This window comes from Penicillium paradoxum, assembly GCF_028828445.1.
Source record: "Penicillium paradoxum strain IBT 22861 chromosome Unknown utg000007l_segment0_segment0, whole genome shotgun sequence".
Taxonomy (NCBI): Eukaryota; Fungi; Ascomycota; class Eurotiomycetes; order Eurotiales; family Aspergillaceae; genus Penicillium; species Penicillium paradoxum.
In genome coordinates, this window is record NW_026643185.1 from 522,300 (window position 1) to 542,015 (window position 19,716).

At 49.3% G+C, this 19,716-nt stretch overlaps 10 protein-coding genes across 10 annotated transcripts; 5 read left to right on the forward strand and 5 right to left on the reverse strand.

Annotated features, from left to right (window-relative positions):
- Positions 1-142: 142 nt before the first annotated feature.
- On the reverse strand, positions 143-1,194 carry horA (ubiquinone biosynthesis protein COQ11; the record flags this gene model as incomplete). Its single annotated transcript, XM_057178819.1, has 3 exons — positions 143-974; positions 1,030-1,084; positions 1,149-1,194. 3 exons carry the CDS (start codon positions 1,192-1,194, stop codon positions 143-145), a joined length of 933 nt encoding a protein of 310 aa, XP_057027205.1.
- A 322-nt stretch (positions 1,195-1,516) lies between these two features.
- yaf9 (YEATS domain-containing protein YAF9) lies at positions 1,517-2,368 on the forward strand (the record flags this gene model as incomplete). Its single annotated transcript, XM_057178820.1, has 3 exons — positions 1,517-1,549; positions 1,606-1,630; positions 1,680-2,368. 3 exons carry the CDS (start codon positions 1,517-1,519, stop codon positions 2,366-2,368), a joined length of 747 nt encoding a protein of 248 aa, XP_057027206.1.
- A 689-nt stretch (positions 2,369-3,057) lies between these two features.
- Positions 3,058-4,488, reverse strand: N7457_007778 (indoleamine 2,3-dioxygenase; the record flags this gene model as incomplete). The annotated part of the gene is made up of 3 exons (XM_057178821.1): positions 3,058-3,420; positions 3,507-4,121; positions 4,192-4,488. 3 exons carry the CDS (start codon positions 4,486-4,488, stop codon positions 3,058-3,060), a joined length of 1,275 nt encoding a protein of 424 aa, XP_057027207.1.
- An 839-nt stretch (positions 4,489-5,327) lies between these two features.
- On the forward strand, positions 5,328-6,938 carry N7457_007779 (uncharacterized protein; the record flags this gene model as incomplete). The annotated part of the gene is made up of 4 exons (XM_057178822.1): positions 5,328-5,487; positions 5,559-5,896; positions 5,985-6,462; positions 6,523-6,938. The coding sequence occupies 4 exons, from the start codon at positions 5,328-5,330 to the stop codon at positions 6,936-6,938; spliced, it is 1,392 nt and encodes a 463-aa protein (XP_057027208.1).
- Positions 6,939-7,812: 874 nt separating this feature from the next.
- N7457_007780 (uncharacterized protein) lies at positions 7,813-10,132 on the reverse strand (the record flags this gene model as incomplete). The annotated part of the gene is made up of 6 exons (XM_057178823.1): positions 7,813-8,265; positions 8,336-9,228; positions 9,282-9,673; positions 9,730-9,785; positions 9,847-10,000; positions 10,059-10,132. The coding sequence occupies 6 exons, from the start codon at positions 10,130-10,132 to the stop codon at positions 7,813-7,815; spliced, it is 2,022 nt and encodes a 673-aa protein (XP_057027209.1).
- A 1,270-nt stretch (positions 10,133-11,402) lies between these two features.
- On the reverse strand, positions 11,403-12,033 carry N7457_007781 (cytochrome c oxidase subunit 7; the record flags this gene model as incomplete). The annotated part of the gene is made up of 5 exons (XM_057178824.1): positions 11,403-11,423; positions 11,513-11,544; positions 11,606-11,666; positions 11,746-11,824; positions 12,002-12,033. 5 exons carry the CDS (start codon positions 12,031-12,033, stop codon positions 11,403-11,405), a joined length of 225 nt encoding a protein of 74 aa, XP_057027210.1.
- A 296-nt stretch (positions 12,034-12,329) lies between these two features.
- N7457_007782 (uncharacterized protein) lies at positions 12,330-14,845 on the forward strand (the record flags this gene model as incomplete). The annotated part of the gene is made up of 2 exons (XM_057178825.1): positions 12,330-14,043; positions 14,067-14,845. The coding sequence occupies 2 exons, from the start codon at positions 12,330-12,332 to the stop codon at positions 14,843-14,845; spliced, it is 2,493 nt and encodes an 830-aa protein (XP_057027211.1).
- A 469-nt stretch (positions 14,846-15,314) lies between these two features.
- N7457_007783 (uncharacterized protein) lies at positions 15,315-16,558 on the forward strand (the record flags this gene model as incomplete). Its single annotated transcript, XM_057178826.1, has 3 exons — positions 15,315-15,505; positions 15,557-15,732; positions 15,798-16,558. The coding sequence occupies 3 exons, from the start codon at positions 15,315-15,317 to the stop codon at positions 16,556-16,558; spliced, it is 1,128 nt and encodes a 375-aa protein (XP_057027212.1).
- A 402-nt stretch (positions 16,559-16,960) lies between these two features.
- N7457_007784 (thiamine-binding protein) lies at positions 16,961-17,638 on the reverse strand (the record flags this gene model as incomplete). The annotated part of the gene is made up of 4 exons (XM_057178827.1): positions 16,961-17,024; positions 17,092-17,194; positions 17,420-17,525; positions 17,576-17,638. The coding sequence occupies 4 exons, from the start codon at positions 17,636-17,638 to the stop codon at positions 16,961-16,963; spliced, it is 336 nt and encodes a 111-aa protein (XP_057027213.1).
- Positions 17,639-18,593: 955 nt separating this feature from the next.
- N7457_007785 (inositol-pentakisphosphate 2-kinase) lies at positions 18,594-19,544 on the forward strand (the record flags this gene model as incomplete). Its single annotated transcript, XM_057178828.1, has 2 exons — positions 18,594-19,295; positions 19,353-19,544. 2 exons carry the CDS (start codon positions 18,594-18,596, stop codon positions 19,542-19,544), a joined length of 894 nt encoding a protein of 297 aa, XP_057027214.1.
- Positions 19,545-19,716: the final 172 nt, after the last annotated feature.

Genomic DNA, 19,716 nt, shown 5'->3' on the forward strand with positions numbered 1-19,716 from the left:
TTACATGAGTGGAATTGTCGAACCGTGCTTAGAAGCACAAGGCATCAACCGACCAGCAGAGATTCAATCCGTTTTTCCGAATCCCTTTCATCAAAAAAACATATCTTACAAACATACAAGGTGACTTGATCAGCCGACAGACCTAGAGCATCGTCTTTCGCCAGGCTTTTGTTGCAAGTGCCTCAATCTGTTTTGTGCCAACCGCACCCTTAGTGGTTTCATCCTCCAATGCTTCGACTACCGCTTCGCCCACAACATCAGCTTTGAGGGGCTTTTCCGCCATAGACCCGAGGAAACCAAGCCTGTTACCGAGGAACGTGTTGAACTCGGCGGCAACAAAGCCACCCATTGCAATTGGCAGCGTGAACTTCCGGCTCGAGTCGTACATGAAGCCCGGGCGCATGAAGATGCTTCGTAGGCCCGGGAGGTTGGATGTGATAGCTGCCTCTGCTTCTCTTTTGGTACTGATGTACCTGGTCGGCAGAAGCGGGGCCCCGGCCGCGGCAGAGATGTAAACGAAGGCCGGGACATTCTCATTACTGGACTCTTGAGCTAGTGCAATAGCTACATCCCACATGTTAGCTTCCTCAAAACAAAATCCAGCCATCATTAACTTAGGCCCACTATACGCACCTGAATCTCGATTCATCAATTCATAAGTCAATTGCCCATCCTTCTCCTTTGGCTGCAAAGCCTCTCCCTCTTGCCTTGACAGAGGATTTTGGCTTCCAAGCTTAGATGTACTAAAAGCTCGCTGAAGGCCACTGATGATCGGTTCCTTCCCTTGCACAACCCCCTTGTAGTCAGCTTCCAAGAGAATTCCCATGCTGTGAACAACGGCAGAGGCACCGTTCAGATATGGCTTGTAGCTCTCTGGCTTAAGGATGTCGGCCTTGGCCCATTCCACCGAGTTTGCCCAGCTAGGTCGTTCTTTGGAATCTGTAATTGTTTCCCATCGTGGCTCGCCAGATCGACTAGATACAGATTAGCATTGCCATGTGAATATTCATACATGGGTGGCAAAGCTACCTTAATGATGTAACTGTCCATCCCCTTGCCGCTGCAGCTTTACAGATCCTGGATCCTAGAGGAAGTAGTTAGTAAAATAACATAAATATGAAGACTTGCACAAGATAATAATCACATACCCAAGAAGCCGCTTCCTCCGGCGACAACTAGTGTTTTGACGGACATGGTATAGCTTGGGATAGCTCTAGCAAATGATATCACCCAATTTAGCTTGGAATCAAGCAATTGAATATCAGTCTTGAGCTCAAGAGTCCAGGCTTTAGAGCTGAGTCGAAACACGTATTCGGTAGTGCTTTGTTCAAGAAGATGATGTATGTAAAGTGATTGCTCTTGAGCAATAACCTGCAGTTAGCGTCATTCGGTATGGTTTGCCTTCTGGTCGGGACCACATGAGTCTCCGTCTCCGGATTATCCATCTTCCGTGCCTTTCTTGCGCCCTTGCTCTGGACAATCCATACCCATCTATCTCCGCAAGTCAAATTCCAAGATGCCATCTGCGACAGGAAACAAGCGTGTTCGGGTAAGTCTTGAGCTTCGGGAAATTGTGACAACGCCGATCTAATACAAGTCTCGTAGGGTGTCTCAGTATTCCGGCCATTTGGTATGTCCGCAAAGCGCGCATAATAATAGTCGTACGCTAACAAACATAGTCTTTGGCAGTATAGCGCATCCCTTCGACCCCGAACGAAAACCTGCAAACTGCCCTCCCGATCACACTCACAAATGGGAGATATTTGTTAGGGGGATCAACGGCGAAGATATCTCCTACTGGCTCAAGAAGGTCCAATTCAAGCTGCACGAGACATACGCCCACAATGTGCGCTCAATCGAACAACCCCCTTTCGAAGTTACTGAAACTGGCTGGGGTGAATTCGAGATCCAAATCAAGCTCTACTTTGTGCCTGAATCAAACGAAAAGCCTCAGACCCTCTGGCACAGTCTGAAGCTCCACCCGTATGGACCAGATGCAGAGGGAATGAAAGAGCGCCGGGAAGCTGTGATCAGCCAGAATTACGAAGAAATTATCTTCAACGAGCCCATTGAGCCGTTCTACGAGATTCTCACTGGTGGCCCCGGTGGTGCTCAGCCTGGAAAGAGCAAGGGAAAGAATACCAAACAGATTACAAATGGCAGGACAGCAGAGATTCCAATGGCCGATACCCCAGGCAATCCGTACAGTCGGGGCACCGAGCGGAAGGAACTTGATCGAATGGCCGAGGCTACTCAGACAGTTGAACAAATGATCAAGGAAGAGAAGGAACGCCTAATCGAGAGGGAGAAGTACTTGGCGCAGCTGCGAGAAAGTGAGGGTGTGCCCGCCAACACGAAGAAACGGTGATAGCTTTGCATACACCTCTTAATCCAAAACCAAGGTCAGCACCATCAGGTTGTTGGCTTGTGAACTCCCGGCCGAACATTATCTCGTCAGCAATCCTCACCACTCCTGATCCAACACGTTCCTCGGCGCTTGAGGTTTCTCGGTGGGCGCAACATCCGCACAGTCAACTTCCGTGTCTTGATTACTTCCTAGCAATCATCGGACAAAATCTACACCGTCTGTTCTTTCCCGCCTACCAATTACGACTATTGTACGCCATTTCAGCTACGACAAACAACCTTGGAAGCTCGAATAGCTCCATTCTCGAAGGTCAATTTTCAAGAACTACCATGGCTCCATGTCCCAACATTCCCAAGGTGAATTGCTGAAAAACATACTGTTGAGCTAAATGGAATGCGGCTATGCATTGAAACTATCTTCACTTGAATTTGGAGACATGCTACTCCGGGGGTGTGCGTGTCCACTGACCTGGAAAAGGGTAACCACCGTAGCCCAGGGATTCAATTACATGGCTACGAATTTATCTCGGTATCCTAGGATGCATGTCCACGCCAGTTTGTACCTCTTTAGAGGGACATTTTGAGCCATAGCACAGGTGACAAACAAAAAATAACATCAATTCACTATATGAAAACGCAAGTCTATGTAAACCAAACATTCGTTCAACCATCATACATTCATTTGAGCTCCTAGCACTTAGCATTGCGAACATCATCTCTGGTCTCTTTCAGGAAGGGTATCAGGTCAGTGCCCCCAGTACCAGCAAGCTCAGGACTATTTTCTCCTTCCTGTGCCTGGGAGCTAGCGGTGGCCAGATTCAATTTGTTCTTTTCTTGTTTGAAGGGATTGGGCTTCTTCGACATCATGACAACGTACCGTGTGACGATCTGGATGTGTGCATCACGGAAACACTTGAGCTCATTCACCGCCGAATTGTAAGCATCCTTGAGAGATTGCGTTGAGGAACCCGATACAAACGAACGAACATTAGCCTGCGCCGCTAGATCTTCGAGGAAGCGTCTGTGAGGACCAGGCATGTAGCGTCGCATTTCCTAGATTTCTCATGTTAATACTGACTGCACGTGTCCGGGATTGGGGGACGAAAACAATGGTAATCAGCACTGGATATGTCTCTTACCTGGATGAAAATGGGACCGGAAGGATTCTTCCCATCCGATGCAGAATGCTCGACGCCGAGGAAAATATCGAGTGCCTGGATCAATGAGCTCTGGGCATTGCTCCCACCACTCAGTTGCAGCCAATTCTCCGGGTTTTCAGCCCCGTCACTGTCGCCGACATCATAATAGACACCATTGGGAAGGCCCGCATGACCCATGTTCTTGCTACCAGCCAAGAACGGGCGCAGCACATGGTAGAAAACAGCAGGCTCATTATGCTCGTACATTCTCTTCAGAATGTATGCGAGGATACTAACTTCATCTCCGAACTTGCACAAGAGGGCAGCGACAAGTTCTGCGTCCTCGGCAACGACTGCCTTGCAAGCATCGCGCATCAACGAAATGAGTGCACTGCCTTTGGCCTCCACGGCGACTGAGATTAACATGAACCATTCTTCGTCTTTTGTGCCGGTGAAAGATGTCTGGACGTGGAGATTGTCTGGGTTTGTGATGTCTGCATCTGGGTGCGTGGTCTTGTAGTTCCAGAGAACGAGACCTGCATAGGTGGCGCAGGCCGGGAGTTCAAGGTGAGCTGATATCTCGAGGTAAGGCTTCGCGATTGCAGGGGGGAGTCTCTATTTATCTGGGGTGTCAGAGGGTCTTTGATTCTATGGGAAGAGAGAGAAAGAGTGATGGATTATTTACGTCTTTGGGGGTTTCTCCTCCCCAGATATAGGCGTGGGCCAGATATCCCATGATGGAATATGCACGACGCCATTCTGCTTCTGTTTGCAAGTGCTCAGTTGAGCAGATAGGGAAATTATCGATCTTCTCCCGGATCTGACCTGTCTCAATGAGGGTTGGGAGTTGACTGGCTACATCCTCCCAGGCCTCGTAATGGGGGTTTGGGAGTCTAGCAAGCGGTAGGCCATCCGAGAGGAAGCCCTGCTCGGCATAGAATTCGAACAGATTGTTGAAAGCGGTGGTTGGTGATTCGAGCATTGTGAATGGAGAAGCGTGGGAGTGTTGTTGACTCGAGAAGACGAACTCGAGTGGTGTTATATACAGCAATATCAACAAAGACCATCACATCTACTTTCAGGTGTGTACCTGACCAATGATCAAGTTATTTATGGCTTCATACTGACAAGGATCCTGCTATTTCGGTTTGCACCGGGGTCATCTTTGTCAATATCTATACAACCCGGAAGAGACCCGGATGCCCATCCGGGTTCCGCTTCTAATGGTTGTGTACAACATAGAGCGACCCCCCATGGACTGGGCTCGCTTTCCATGCCGAAGTACTCCGTACGTCAGAATATCTGAGATACGTACGGAGTAGTTGTACGGAATGTGGAGTATGGAGTCATATGGGACCAAATTAGCCCTTTTGTTAAATAGAGATCCTCCAAAGAGACAAAGAATGCAGCTCCTTACATAGTGGATGATGCTCCACTGTGACGTTTATCATCAGGGGGAAGCTGGCCCAGACTTGAAACGCCATCTTCAACTATTGAATGATCATCAAATGGCTTGCTGCATACCATGATGCAATGATTAGCACATATAAACAAACAGACGCGGAGGCAATGTCATTCAGGAGATGCATCGTGGACACGGATCGGGGAGGCGGAAGCGGAACAGCATCCGGAGTGACCACTGAAGTTGCATTCCCTCGTCTCCGATTCGACGTCTGTGGATTATAAAAGCAACTACTACATCAGTGAACTAAAATACTCTCTTCGACTCTTTGTAGTAAACCCCCGATTCGGCCCAATTCGTTACGAGACTCAAAACACCATACTCCCATATAACACTGCACGAGAGTATTGGCCGCTAACATGACGGGCACTAAAGCACCCAAGCCAGTGTTCCCCGCAGAGGCAGCATCGCAAGAATATGCCGCGTCTTTGGATGCCGCGGATCCTCTGCGCGGGTTCCGCGAACAGTTCATCATTCCCTCCAAAGCGAACCTAGCAACAAAGAAGCTGGCGAAGCCAGGTGAGAACTAAAACCAGTATCCTGGCGGATGAGAGAAAGAAGCTTTGAAGATTGCTAACAAGCCGATGTAGATCTTTCGTCAGAGCCAAGCACGTACTTCTGTGGTAATTCCTTAGGCATCCAGCCCAAGGCCGTGTCAAAGTACATGGAGGCTCAGTTGGATACTTGGTCATCCATCGGTGTCTGTGGGCATTTTACTACCCTCGAGGATTCTCCTTTGAGTCAGTGGCAATTGCTGGCTGAGCAGGCAGCTGCTTCAATGTCCCGTGTTGTTGGCGCGGCGCCTGAAGAGGTTGCAGCTATGGGCACGTTGACCACGAACCTTCATCTGCTGCTTGCAAGCTTTTATAAGCCGACTGGGAACAAGAGCAAGATCTTGATGGACTGGAAAGCATTCCCTAGTGATCATGTAAGTTGTGATGACAGCAGTTATTGCCCCGAAGTAGCAGTGCGGTAATGTGCTTTTTCTGGGTGCTTCTGATTAACATTGGACACAGTATGCAATCGAATCACACATTGCCTGGCATGATCTCAGCGCAAAGGAGAACATGGTTCTCATTGGGCCAGATGAGGGACAGTATGAAATCTCAACAGAGAAGATTCTGTCGTATATTGATGAGCATGCCGACAGCGCAGCCATGCTTCTTCTCCCCGGTATTCAGTACTATACCGGACAGCTTTTTGATATTCCCACAATTACCAAGTATGCCCAATCCAAGAATCTCGTCGTGGGATGGGATCTGGCGCACGCATATGGAAATGTGGAGCTAAAATTGCACGATTGGAATGTCGACTTCGCTGCCTGGTGCACGTATAAATATGGCAATGCTGGACCTGGAGCGATGGGTGGTCTTTTTGTGCACGAGAAACATGGTCAAGTGGATTATAGTGCTGGTTCTGATGCTCCTAAGTTCCGCCATCGCTTGACCGGGTGGTATGGTGGTGACCGTTCAGTGAGGTTCAAGATGGACAACAGTTAGTTCCTCTGAGACTTGTTGTGCAATGACTACTACAGCATACGCTAACCGCCAGCAGAGTTCAAACCTATCCCGGGGGCTGGAGGTTTCCAAGTTTCCAACCCCTCGGTCATCGATTTGACTTGTCTTTGTGCCGCCTTGTCCGTGTTTGATCAAACCTCCATGGCGGACTTGCGTCAAAAGTCGTTGAAGTTGACAGCATATCTGGAGTTCTTGCTTCTGAAGGATACCGACGAAGAGACCCGCCTGTTTGACATTATCACACCGTCAGATCCACATGCCCGAGGTGCGCAACTCAGCGTGTTGCTCAAGCCTGGCTTGCTGCATAAAGTGTCTGAACGCCTCCAAGATGCAGGTATCATTTGTGACAAGCGAGAGCCAGGTGTTGTCCGTGTAGCGCCGGTACCATTATATAACACCTTCACGGAGGTGTTCAACTTTGTCAAAGAGTTTAAAGGCGCTTTGGCTTCTTGATAGTTAGTCATACTATAGGTGTTCATGTGGAGATGGTAGATGCAGTACTTTTGGATATAATAAACCAATGAAATATCCTAAATACAACATTGTGCTTGGAAAACTATCTATTTGATCAACATCAGACATATGTATAAACAAGATCCATCAGAGCGGGACTATTCGCCAACTAAAATTAGGCACTGGCTGAGTCGCCATATTGCCTAATCGGGTAGGCTGATAGCATCCCCGTCGTCTGTCACTTTGCCCCTCATCAAGAAAGAAAAAAAAAAAAAAGAAAAAAAGAAGTGTCGGTGAATCGCACCCCTGACTGGGATGCTCCTTATGGCCGCGTCTCACAGGCAATCGTCGCATTTAAAGCCATTCGGTTTATGGTCTTCATTGCACAGACATTCGTCCGGACCTAAACACACTAGGCTAACTTCCCAGGATTACTGATTTCACTCCGGATTCTTGTATTTATCCTCACTTCTCACTCCTACAGACTATGAAACTTCCTTTTCTACCTTTTGCTTGTCACTTTTTCTTCGACATTCAACGAGATGGGTGTCCTAAGGACCGTGAGCCTTGCCACATCCAGGTGTTTGTTCCTAGATGCAGCTTCTTTTAGGACTCCTACATATATGCAGCCATACAGATACTACTAGAGCGGCCCGTATTCGCACAGCTGCCCTTATTAATTAATTGAATTAATGATATATTTTATGGCCTCAGGGTCTAGGTTACCATTTATATTATAGGCTGTGCAGGCTTAGATGTACAGATGTTTCCTCCCTAGTCATATACATACCACCAGTTTTCTTCGTCCCTTCGTCTTCTAAATATTCACGCTAAGTGAATATCCATTGCCAGAAAACACTCAACTTGCCCCCGCTCAGAAATTCCCAACACTTTCCCAGTTATCACCACTGCGAAGGAATTCCTGTCCCTGTGAGAAGAAATTCGCAGCAAGAATAGAGAATTCATCATTCGACAATGTCAGCTGTTGCGGTGAGATCAAAGAATTTGCTGGATAGACTTGGCCGGGGAACGCTGCATTAGTACTGTATGATTGAGACTGAATATTTGGAGATGCTTCTTCTTGGGCATTCAATCGGAACGGTGCAGGCAAGAGAGATGTTTGAGATACTTCTGCGCCTGCAGAAGACGCCCCAGCATACAACGATTCTCCGAATAGACGCCGAGCAGATTGAGTGTCGCTGTTGGATGAGTATTCGAGGATTTCCCAGAACCGTGATAGATCGATCAAGAGGCTTTGGTTTTGTGCGCCTGGGTCTGATTGGTAGGTTGATGAGACGGCGTCTTCTAGTCGTTGTAGTCTGTGTGCCTGTCGGTTGCATGAAATGTTAGTCCGTTGATGTGAACTAGAGAGAATCACAGAGTGTAGAGGATCATACCAACCGAGCCATGTGTGGCCACCTTTCCCCCATGGTCTGCACAAACTTAACACACTTAGTGAATCTCTCACGCTTCTGCTCTCTGATTGCCACGTTATCTGTGAAACTAAGCTGCAGCTCAATGGTTGCCACAACAGCCGCACTGTACCCGAGAAACGGATCTGAGACTAGGAGCGACTTCTCTTCCAAATAGTTGATGAAGTGGATGATCCAGGTTGTATGCGAGGAGATCAAATCGGAGGAGTGTTGCAGGAAGATTTCGGGGATAGTACTCCGGAAATTCCGAAGAGTCAATGAGAGCAGAAGTGGATGATTGAGTAAACACAGATTGGTGTGGTACAGGAATTGGTTCAGAAACCACGGGCCCCAGTATTCACGGTGTGCCTGTAATTCCTCAAGGGAGCGTTCGCTGAGGTTTGCGGGCTTAAATCGGTGGAGATATGGCATCCGAGTCTCCATCTCCATTTGCAATGCGAGGATTTTCGAATACTCAGAATGCGGAGACCATGGTGGGAGGTTGCTTGGGCGTCCATGAAGTCGTACATATCGTGATGTTCTTGCAAAAACTTCACTTAGCATAACTACATATGCAATGATTCCTTCATCTTCCGTGTCATTTCTCCGTATTTCGACAACTGATGGCCCCGGGGAGAGAGACTGGGCTGGTCGTGTTGGGCTTAGGGGATACGGAGGGCCTCCAGCTTCGGGCGTATCCAGAATTGAAAAATCACTGCCATGTAGTCGTTTGAGAAGACATATGCTCCAGAAGCAGCGCCTGCGTTCTTCGCGAGCCATGCTACTCGTCAGGGAACGGGGCTCTTGGCCGAGATTGGCGCACTGTGCAAGGTGCATTGCTAAGCTACTATGAATGCTGGCACGGTGTGTGTTGCCGTCTAGTAGAGAATATTAGCACTAAGTTTCAAACATATGAATGTTGGGTGCATACTCGTAAAGTCAACCAAGCTCAATATACAAAGACATTGAAGTGTTGAAAGCTCTACCGGCCCTTCTGAGACTCGTTTCATGACAAGGGCTCGGGCGACTTCGGCATAACCGTTTACCAGGACAGTGAAATCTGACCGGGTCTGATGCGCGTATGAGAAGCGAAAGCCAAGTGCCAATATAGCGAAAAGAAGCTCAGTCTCACGTGTTTGTAGACTGGAAAGAAAGCTGTCTCTGTGAAAAAGAGGCAAGGGCTGAGAGTCGCAGTATAGCAGATATAGCTCTGCAATAGGAATAATTTCCTCCCATGGGGGTAGGTCGACAGAGGAAGTTGGCACTGATAATGTAACAGATGGAACAAGGGTTTCTGTTGACATCTGAGGCTCACCTTTTGAGCTAGATTTGTATTGTTAATAAGTTATACCCCCGGCATGGGTGCTATAGGCTCTTACCCTAGGACATCCAGAACCTTTCCTATCTGACTTTCAAGGTTTCGCAACCTGTCTGCCTATGATATATTCAGCACATGGGAAAATCCCGTGGGGCTTATAGACACAAAAGTGACACACCAGAACCTGAGATGTTTGCGGGTCTGAATCGTTGGGCTTTGGACTTGATTCAGGCAATGGTCGACGTCTTTCATCGGCGTACAGACATTGCTGTCGCAGCCTAGCACACAGAGAGCAAATCGGTTGCTCTCCGGGACATTTAGCTTTCTTACGCCTGAGAGATTGGTCAATGGCAATCTTTTTTAAACAAATCCAACGAGTCTGATACTGACCTGCAAGGCTCACAAGCCTGCCGCACCCGCTTCTTAGATGGCCTCTCGGAATATTGAAAATTTTCGTCTTCCATTATTACATCAATCCGTGGATTTGAATATCAGAACGCACAGCTCTTGACGAGAGCAGTCATTTTAGAAAGAAGGATAAAGCATTCTCGGGCCCCAATCAAACTGTATCAAGATAGATATATGCTTGATATATATGTATATCCCTGCTCTCAAGGAATGAAGCTTCTTTTGCTTGGGAATACAAGCTGCTGTATATGTCCTATGGCCCTAGAACTCAAATCGGTCGACTAGTCGACGTCTCCGAGCCCTCGGCTCCAGGGCTCCCGGCGCCTGCGCAACAGATGAGTAAGCAATTCTAATCCGACTTCAGGGTTTGCATATTTCCAGATACTGCGGGTTGTAGCAACAAGACAACTTGTATGCGGACTAAATCACCTTGGGTCCTTACACCTTACAACTACATGATTTCTCCTTGGAAGATGGGATGGGTCCAGCTACATATCTTCTTCCGAGTGGATGCCTTTTCCGACCTCCCCCGCGATGTCCACAACAGGTCTTAGCCAACATGTCATAAGATTCTTCTGAAACTTGCCTCACATAGGTACCCAATCACGAAGCTCATTGCGTATTTTCATTATCGGAGAGACTCGGAGTTTTTGCTCCTTAGTCAGACCAAAAATAACTTGTTTGCCTCGGATGGAGCATCGGAGAGATCTTATAGATCGTTCACGATTTCCAAGGAGCCCCCGCCAATGGAAGAAAATAACTGCCGATGCGAATCTGGGAGGTAGAAGTTTGCATCGTGATCGAGGAACCAATTTCCAAGGTTGACAGCAGAGCATGCTCACTGTGTCTGTCCATTCACGTCATTCATGTATCCACTCTTTTCCAAAAATTGCCTTGAGAATGTTGGCAAAGATGACTTCTATCCCAAAATTCTTCCAATGTTAGACCTCCTGAGCCTTGTCATCTGTAGTATCAATGTCAATCGGGCCGGGGAACTTTGGGCATGGCTATCACAGGAGATCAAGTTATATCTTCTGTAGAAAAGGATCACGCGTCTTCTGGCATTCAGATCTGCAGCAGGCCCAGATGGAACGGAAATTATCAAGCTTATGGTGATGAGGAAGGTATGTGGCAACATCTCTCGGATTGGCGCTTCAATTTATCATATGTACAGCTCCAAATCTGCGTGGCTACCAACCCATCTAACCCCTTTATGGAGTAGAAATACACCATACACACAAAACAACTGATACCGTAGCTCGAACAACCACAGAACTGAAAGTGGCATCATTTATTTCTGGCAGAACAAGGTTCATGACCTATTGTTTAGATCCAAGTCTTGTGGCCCTGTTAACAAGTTAGCATGTGAACGTCTGAGACCGGTTCCTCGTCCTTCGTGTCGGAACATAAGAAATGGCGGGCTGGGTGAAACTCACAAGGACCATGCGGCACATGGCGTAGGTGGTAGCTATTGTCAATTAGTTATCGATCCGCGGCGGTATGTCGTATCGGAGGGCGGGTTCACTCACCAGCACCGAGGCCGTAGACCGAGATGAGGTAGGGGTACATGATGTAACCGGAGCGGGAGGACTGCGAGACAATTTCAATGTCAATTTCTTGCTGGAGTTTTCGATTAAGGGCGCATGTGCCCCGTCGGGTGTGTACTGACCTTCCACCATTGGCGCTTGCCATCGTGGTTCTGGAAGAGACGCTGGTAGTAGGGCACACGGTTCTCACGGAACATGAAGCTAAGAGAAACCAATCAGTTAGGATATTTTGCAATTGTATGGCGGAAGGGATTGTTCAGGCAGCCGAATCAATCGCAATTGGACGCCGAAGATCGCGGAAGGAAATTCGATGGTCGCACTCGCATGATCGGGTTTGTGTGCGGGGGGCTTTTGGAGCAATTCGAGGGAGACACATACCCAGCCATGCGGGAGCTAGTAGCACGGAACATTTTCGCGGTTGGAAGCGAGGAAGGAGCGGGGATGTGAGGTACGACGTGGGCGAGATGGGGATGTGAAGTTGGTCCGGAATGAGCTGGATATTGTGTCACGTGACAAACATCACCTGATCGAATCAGACGTTGCGCCTGGTCATCATCCCAAACGGGCAAAGCGTCAAAAAAGTGCCCAGACGCGTATCAACTTCTGAATCTCCGATAGCAAATCTTGTGAATCGACGGCGGGAGCTTGCAAAAAGGATGTTTGGTGTTGAGAATTCATCATCAGGACCTCTATTTCTTAATCACTCATGCGCCCGGCGCTTCTGCGACTGTTGAAGAGGCCGTCCGCCGTCTCAATCCTTGACACACTCACAGCAACACCGACCGGAATCGAGCAATTGGGGTCTAGGTACAGGTGCTTACGATGCCATTCGAGAAGTGCCAAACAAGAATCACTCGTTGAACCCGACAACGACCCAGCCAAGTCTCAGCTTGAGGATTCGTGCCGAGGGAAACGGCCATACAGCTTTCCCATCTACGACATCGAGGCCTCAAGTGAATTGAACACCTCCGAACTCATACCTGCTGTGGAGAACCAAAGGCATAATGCCTCTATACAATGTCCTACCAAATTTCTATCGCTTCGACCTGACAAACTTGAATTCGAATCGGACGTGGGCCACCTCAACGACATTGGGACGCGATTAGTGGATAGTCTGGATCATCGAAATAATCTTGATCTGTGGGAGGAGCTTCTTCGGTACCGCCAGCGTCACTACGGAGACAATGGCACACTCGAAATTTGGAAAGGACTGAGGATCCGAGTGGATGGGGTACAGCTCCCAGTTGCAGGCAAGCAAGCGGATTTCTTTTGGCAAAGCTTTGTGGACATGGGACTGAGGCAAGAGATTTTCCTCGAGGAAGTCCTTGACTATGCTATCAATCTATGGAAGCAGCAAGGCACCCGATGGCCACAGTTGTATGAGCGCGTCGTGGGTGGACTTCTTGACCAGGGCATGACAAACCGTGCGGTTGAATGGCACATGAAGCTTCAAACCGCTGATTTAGCTAGTGAAAGTGATGTGCTGCTGATCCTTCCCTCGGCGATCCATTCAACGTCTCTTCCGGCTGGCACGGAATTTGCAACTGTTGCTGATCTCGAGTGGCCATCTTTGCCCCCGGGATTGAAGGCATTCCAGAACATATGCTCTACGAGCCCCGACCGCAACTTTTACGGCCCTGTCATTTCAATACTCATGCAGCAAGGCTACGGAGAAGTGGCGATCTCAATGCACCATTTCTTCACTCAACGCCAAGATCATCCACAAAATCCTAGTGAGATACAGCCATTGCTTGAATACGTGGAGAAATTCGGGCATCGAAAGGAGTTCAATCGACTTCGTGGCTACGTCAAAAAGCGATTCGACACGGAAGCTTCGATTGATCAACCTGGTCCAATTGACACAACTCAGCAGGTCAATAAAAAAGGGCCGCAAGAGGAAAGACCGTTCAAAGATGACATTGGTGCTAAGATGCTTGCCACACGCGCCCTCAATTTCGATATGGTCGTTGGTGGTCTGAAGATGCTCGGTGTATCAGAGATTGGCCACCGGACATTACGGGAGCTAGCCACCAGAGCTCACGGCAACCAAGATCTTCTGGAAAAGCTCAAAATACTGAAGCAATCCGGAATCTCCGTCGGAAACACTGTTTTTTCACGCTTAATCCAGAAACTTGCAGCTCAAAACCGCGACATCCTTCTCTCGGACATCCTCCGCAGCGACCAGCACCCTGAAGTCCTCGAAGACAAGCGCATGCAGGAATCAATGCTGGTATCTTACTATATGGCCAGGGACTGGCGTCTATACAACATGACTCTCGCGGTGTTGACAGAACTTTACCCTGATGCACCGGATCTTCACGACATCCATTTCCGAAAGCATATCGCGGCTTGGGAGTTAAGTGCGGCATCTAAAGTTGCAGATGAGCTAGCTCTCCGTGGCCGAACTCTAGGCGAAGAAAGTATAGATTTTATGGCAGAGCAGATTCTTACCCCCGCCGAATGAACCACCGTCCACCGCCGGGCCAACGCCTGTCTGCCGTCGATGAGGTGGTCTTCATTTTTAAGATTCTCAAACGCGTGGTCCCTGCGGGAGGGTATGTCAGTGCTGCATTCTGGGTTGAGATGCTCAAACGTCTTGGCATGGCAGATGCATGGGCAGACTGGGATAAACTGCGAGATTGCTGTCAGTGGCTCGTCCGTCAATACGCCGAGAGCCCTGGACAGAAGCCTTGGTCGGGCATTCAATCATCGAAACTGCCTCTCGATCCCACCAAGCAGGCCAACGGTCGCGATCGGCGGATGCTTGAATTGGTCTTTACGCCACAAATGCAAGCCGCCATCGTCTCCTGGGGTTTCATGTTCCGAGTGCTTGACACCACCACATCAAAATTTGCCATCGCCTCCCCTAACCCTCAGGCGGATGAGAAGCTCATACCTTGGGTACGAGGATTGATTCTACTTCGAGAACTAGAGAAATCCGGTCTCCGTCTTGACAAGCGATTGATCTCACAGGCAGTCCGACATCGGTTGGCCATGCTTTACAGCCACCACATTCTGTCCGCGCGACGTATGAACCGGATGTTGCGGCGGCGGAACCCCTATCCTTTACAAAAAGTTATGAACGATGTGTTTCAGGCCTGGGGCGACCCATCCCTATTTGATGGGATGGAGCAAAACTTGGAGCAACTAGTGAATCCGCCACGATCCGCCAGAACCAAGCGACGTGCCCCTGGTATCCGTCTGTCGCTCAAAGGACTATGAGCCTCGTGTCAAGAGTCCATGTATATTAGCATTTTCTTGTAAATAATAGAATAGATCATATATAATACCCATACTCCGTACACGTTCATGAGTATCACCGTCCACGTATGTCTGAACCGCCGTGCAGACTTGGCGCTGTCAATGATGAAGCTCGTACGGAGTATTCCGTACAGTACATCGTATTGGAGGCTAATATAATATTCAATAGTAATGCCTAGAAGACCATCTATAATGGGGCTATGTCAGCTTCGTCACAAATATCAGAGCAGCCAGATGGCCCAATGGCAGTGCAGTGCAGATCCACGATCTAAGAATAGTTGAGAGGGCAACGCGGCCTTTGCCATCTAAACATTTTGTTTATCTCGCATGATTCCTCCTTTTGCTTTTTTATCTATTCTGATATATTTACGATTTAATCCCTTTATATTGTTACATTTTGTTACATCTCACATATAATTTGGTTGCCGTCATGCGAGTGTTTAACTTCCTTGCGTTGCTACCGGTGGTCCTTGCGAATCCTCTCCAGACGAAGCGCTCGACGGCTTGCAACAACTCCCCGGATCTTTGCTCCAAGTCCTACGGAGAGATCACACATCTCGGTGCCCACAACAGTCCCTTTGTGCGCGATGAAAGTACCGGCAACTCGCTGGCCGGAAACCAGTATGTTTACCACATCCAGCCAATGAAATGCGACTAACTCGTGCCCGTCAGTTATTACGACACCATCACGCAACTATCAGCCGGTGTCCGACTGGTAACAGCCCAAGTCCACAAAGAGAACTCACAATGGCGTCTATGCCACTCAACGTGCTCCCTACTCGATGCGGGGTTGCTGAGCGCCTGGTTAAAAGATATCAAGTCCTGGTTGGATGATAATCCAAATGAGGGTGAGTTGGGTTCCGCGAAGTATTCCAGATGAAAGATAAGAGACCTAACACGCCCATCAACACAGTGGTCACCATCCTCCTGGTCAACTCCGATAGCGCATCGGCCTCCGATCTAAACACCGAGTTTAAAGCGGCCGACATCGTCGATTATGCCTACGAGCCAACCACCAAAGGCTCCGCGCCGACCAGCTGGCCAACCCTACAATCCATGATCGATGACGGCAAGCGCCTAGTCGTCTTCGTCGCGGGTCTCGAATCCAGCGAAAGCTACCCTTACCTACTGGACGAATGGACCTACGTTTGGGAGAACCCATACGACGTAAGCTCGCCGTCGAACTTCACGTGTGAGCCGGACCGACCGTCGAGCTACAAAGGCAACAGTGCATCCGCACTGGGGGCCAATCTCCTCCCGCTAATGAACCATTTCCTGTACTCGAACATCTTCGACATCCAGTATCCGAACGCCAGCTATGTCGGCACCACGAACGCTGCGTCCGGCGGCATAGGCAATCTGGGCACGGCTGCCACGAACTGCAAGAAGGCCTGGAATGGTCGCCAGCCCACCTTCATTATGGTCGATTTCTTTAACCGGGGGCCCGCGATTGAAACTGTCGATAACCTGAACAATGTGGCCAATGCCGTTGGCCGCAAGTCTGTCTCCACATCATCGGATACATCTAGCGATGCTTCGTCCAACGGCAATGCGTTCAAGGCGCTTGTTGAGCTGGCTGCATTGGCCAAATCGGGGACTTCGGTGTCTATGGGTAATTGGATTTGGACTGGAGGCAACTGGGGCAACCTTCTCGGCGGGGGTGTTGCCTTCTAAGCTGGGTTGTGTTCTTCCCTCCGTCTTTTGTCTACTATTTCTCTTTCGTGTTCATTTTTGAGCGTCTTTACGTTGGATATTTATTTGCGAGTCAGAAGCATGGATTTAGGGCAGTGCTTAGACCTGCTCTCGCTGGACGAAATTTAGCGCAGGGTACAGGCTTTCTTGGTTCTCTTGCACAACAGGCGTTTTTGGCTTAAATTCTGGATGGGATGGGTTGACGAGCGTGTTTCCACCTTTTTTTTATTTTTTTAACTCGGCTATATAGAAACCGACTGTATGCTTAGCCATACAGTGTACGAATGGAATGATTCAAAGGCAACTGCATTCTCTTGATCACGTTTTAGTGGGACTTCACTATTGAACGCCCATTCGATAGTCCACATCTAGTCCGTTGCTTTTTTACTTTTTCAATAGCTGCTCCACCTTGCTTACCTTGTCCTCAAAGGACTGCTGCTTGTCAGTTCTAAAAGAGATAATTAGCAACCGCAAATCGCCGGTGAAACGAGCCAGGAGCCAAGGATCCCACTCACCGCGATCCAGTCCGAATGTCAGTGTGGATCCGAACGATTCCCTTTTGATGGAGAATCGTATGCGCTTGTCCGATGACCTGGTAAACCCGGTCCCAGGGTCCCTCTAGAAAGAGCAGCGATCGTTAGTAAATCAGGTCCCACCACGCTTCGGGCTTCAGGTGTCGGCTCTGTGCCCCTTTCGGATTTTAGTTCCAACTGGGTTGCAGATACAACGTAGAGCGCGAGAGAGGCTCCACACAAACAGGAACCGGAACTGCGCCGGAGCTCCTTGGCATACGCCCATGTATACTCCGTATAGTCCAATGGATATAGGTGCCGGAGGACATACCCAGGGTTGTGCCAGCGGAATGCATGACATATTTCAAGCCGCATGTTTCGATTAGCCGCTGGACATCGGCGATTTGGTCTGAGACCGAGGGCGAGGAGGTGCCGACCTGGGATGCTATTAACGCAAGTGAATAGGCGGATCCTCCAGGACTCTTACCGGGACCAGACAGAAGTCGGCGAGACAGTAGTCAGGGGTTGGAAGGACGGTGGGATTGGGCATTGTCAAGCTTTCACAGCAATGGCGGGGTACAGAGGGGGCAGAGGGGGCAGAGGGGCAAGTATGCAGAGGGGAATAGTCGAGGGCAGGTCCATCAGCAGAGGTTCGAGCCAAGAAAGTGGATGTGGTCAGGGTGACATAACGCCCTATCCGCAGGGCTGAAACTGCTCTTTTGATCCCCCAGTATATGGTCTCTGCACATTGCGTTTCGTCACCCTCGAGCCTCTCACATTTGCTGCAGCCATCTGCTTGTCCACTGACCGCCATTGCCCGATAAATGCGCCTTCGTTCTTCTCCATTTCGATCTCACTTTTCTCAACTTGAAGATCGGGAATCCCATTCCGACACTTTTCTGATTGGCATGATCGACTCCAGGGGTACGGAGTACACCCCGTTGACCACCTCCACTCCGAACCCTGCATTTTTCCCCCGGATTTGGTGATCAAGTGGGTTCTTTGTTTCGGGTTCTCCTTTTTTTCTTGGGATCCTCTCCTTATCCCGAAAAAAAAAAGTCTTGTCCCCTGTAGCCTCATCAGCCGAATCGCCCGCACTGCCCCTCCCGTTCACCTTGATTGGATCTCCAAGTGAGATTTGGCAAACTCGGTTTAGCCCCCCCTCTGGATCGGTTTAAGCATATGCATAGGCGATCCGCTGAGGAGCTTGTTTCACGCAACCAATCGCTCCCTTTCACTGGATTCCAACCGTACAAAATCATCGGCTGATGGATGGCGGGATAAATCAATCCATCGAGAATTAGCGGCTCAAGTCATGATCACAGCGATAACTTGGAATCCCAGTCCAACAGTCTATCCCTCCGACGGATGACCAAGCTCAGTGTCCTTGAACTCCCCCAGGGAGTTCAGCTCGTCTATCTCGCCGAGGGGGAGCAAATGTGGTTTATCGATTTGTCGCGGGAAATCCAGCACTCGCAAGGGACTCCCAACCATCTCTCACGGCAATGGACACAAAGAACCAGAGCAACCTGCCCACCCACCTCAAGGGAAAATTGCTTCGCCTCCGCAAACAGACCGCAGCCAACATCTCCTACCAAGAGATTGTTCGAAACTTCGACACCATCATCCGACCGCGATTCAACCCGGAAGAACTGGTCGATCAAACCCTCATCAGACTTCCGGAGGGTCTACTCACCCGTTGCAACGAGCAGCTCCGGACCGCCGAGCTCAATGATGCACGACCAAAGAAGCGCCACGGCGTCTTCCTCTGCCTAAGCGAACCCTTTGGTTTGCTCATCACCGATATGACGACGGCCGGAGATCCCGGCGCCAGTCTGGCCGAGCTAAAACCCAAATGGCTCAATCAGTCGCCGTCCGCCCCGGCGACAGCGCACAGATGCCGGACATGTGCGCTCAGGGAAATGAAAAACCGCGAGTCATTGCTTCTCGGCCTAAAAGAACAGCGCTCCTTTTGTCCCCTCGACCTGGTATCCGAGCAGTTTGACAATGTGCTGCGGGCGACAGGATTAATCAAGGGCTGCAAGGATCGAGCACGATTAGCTGGTATTTTGTATCGAAACCCGACACTTCGGAAACTGCAGTCTTTGCAGAAGACTGAGAGGGATGTCGGGTTGCAAGGTCCGGCGGCACAGTCTTGGGAGATGTCGCTTGCGATGACTCTGCGAGACTGTACGATGTTTGTCAGGGTGAATTTTTTATCATGATCCTACCAATCGATCCGAATACTGATATCACTGTGATAGATCCCCCACGACGAAAAGTCGCCCGTGCAAATCCGCCTTGGTGACCTCGATCTCAAGACAGGCGCCGGCGGAAAAGCCGATTACTGGCGAGACCTGGAGGCCCAGTTAATTGAAGAAGGCTGGTATCAGGGTATTAATAACACCCAAGCTCTAAGTGAATGTGCCTTGGGCAGCCCGCGAAGAATCTCTTAGTCCCATTCCTCACGAGACGACTATATCAATATCCCCCTGCATTTTTCTTTTTATTCGAGTTATTACTGCATTGCCGTCTCTTGTGCATTGAGCAAGCGGCGGTGAATGCCTCTCCTTTGGTTTGTATAGTACCTTTAATTTGATTCTTCTGGTTATTTTCGGGCAGGTTTCG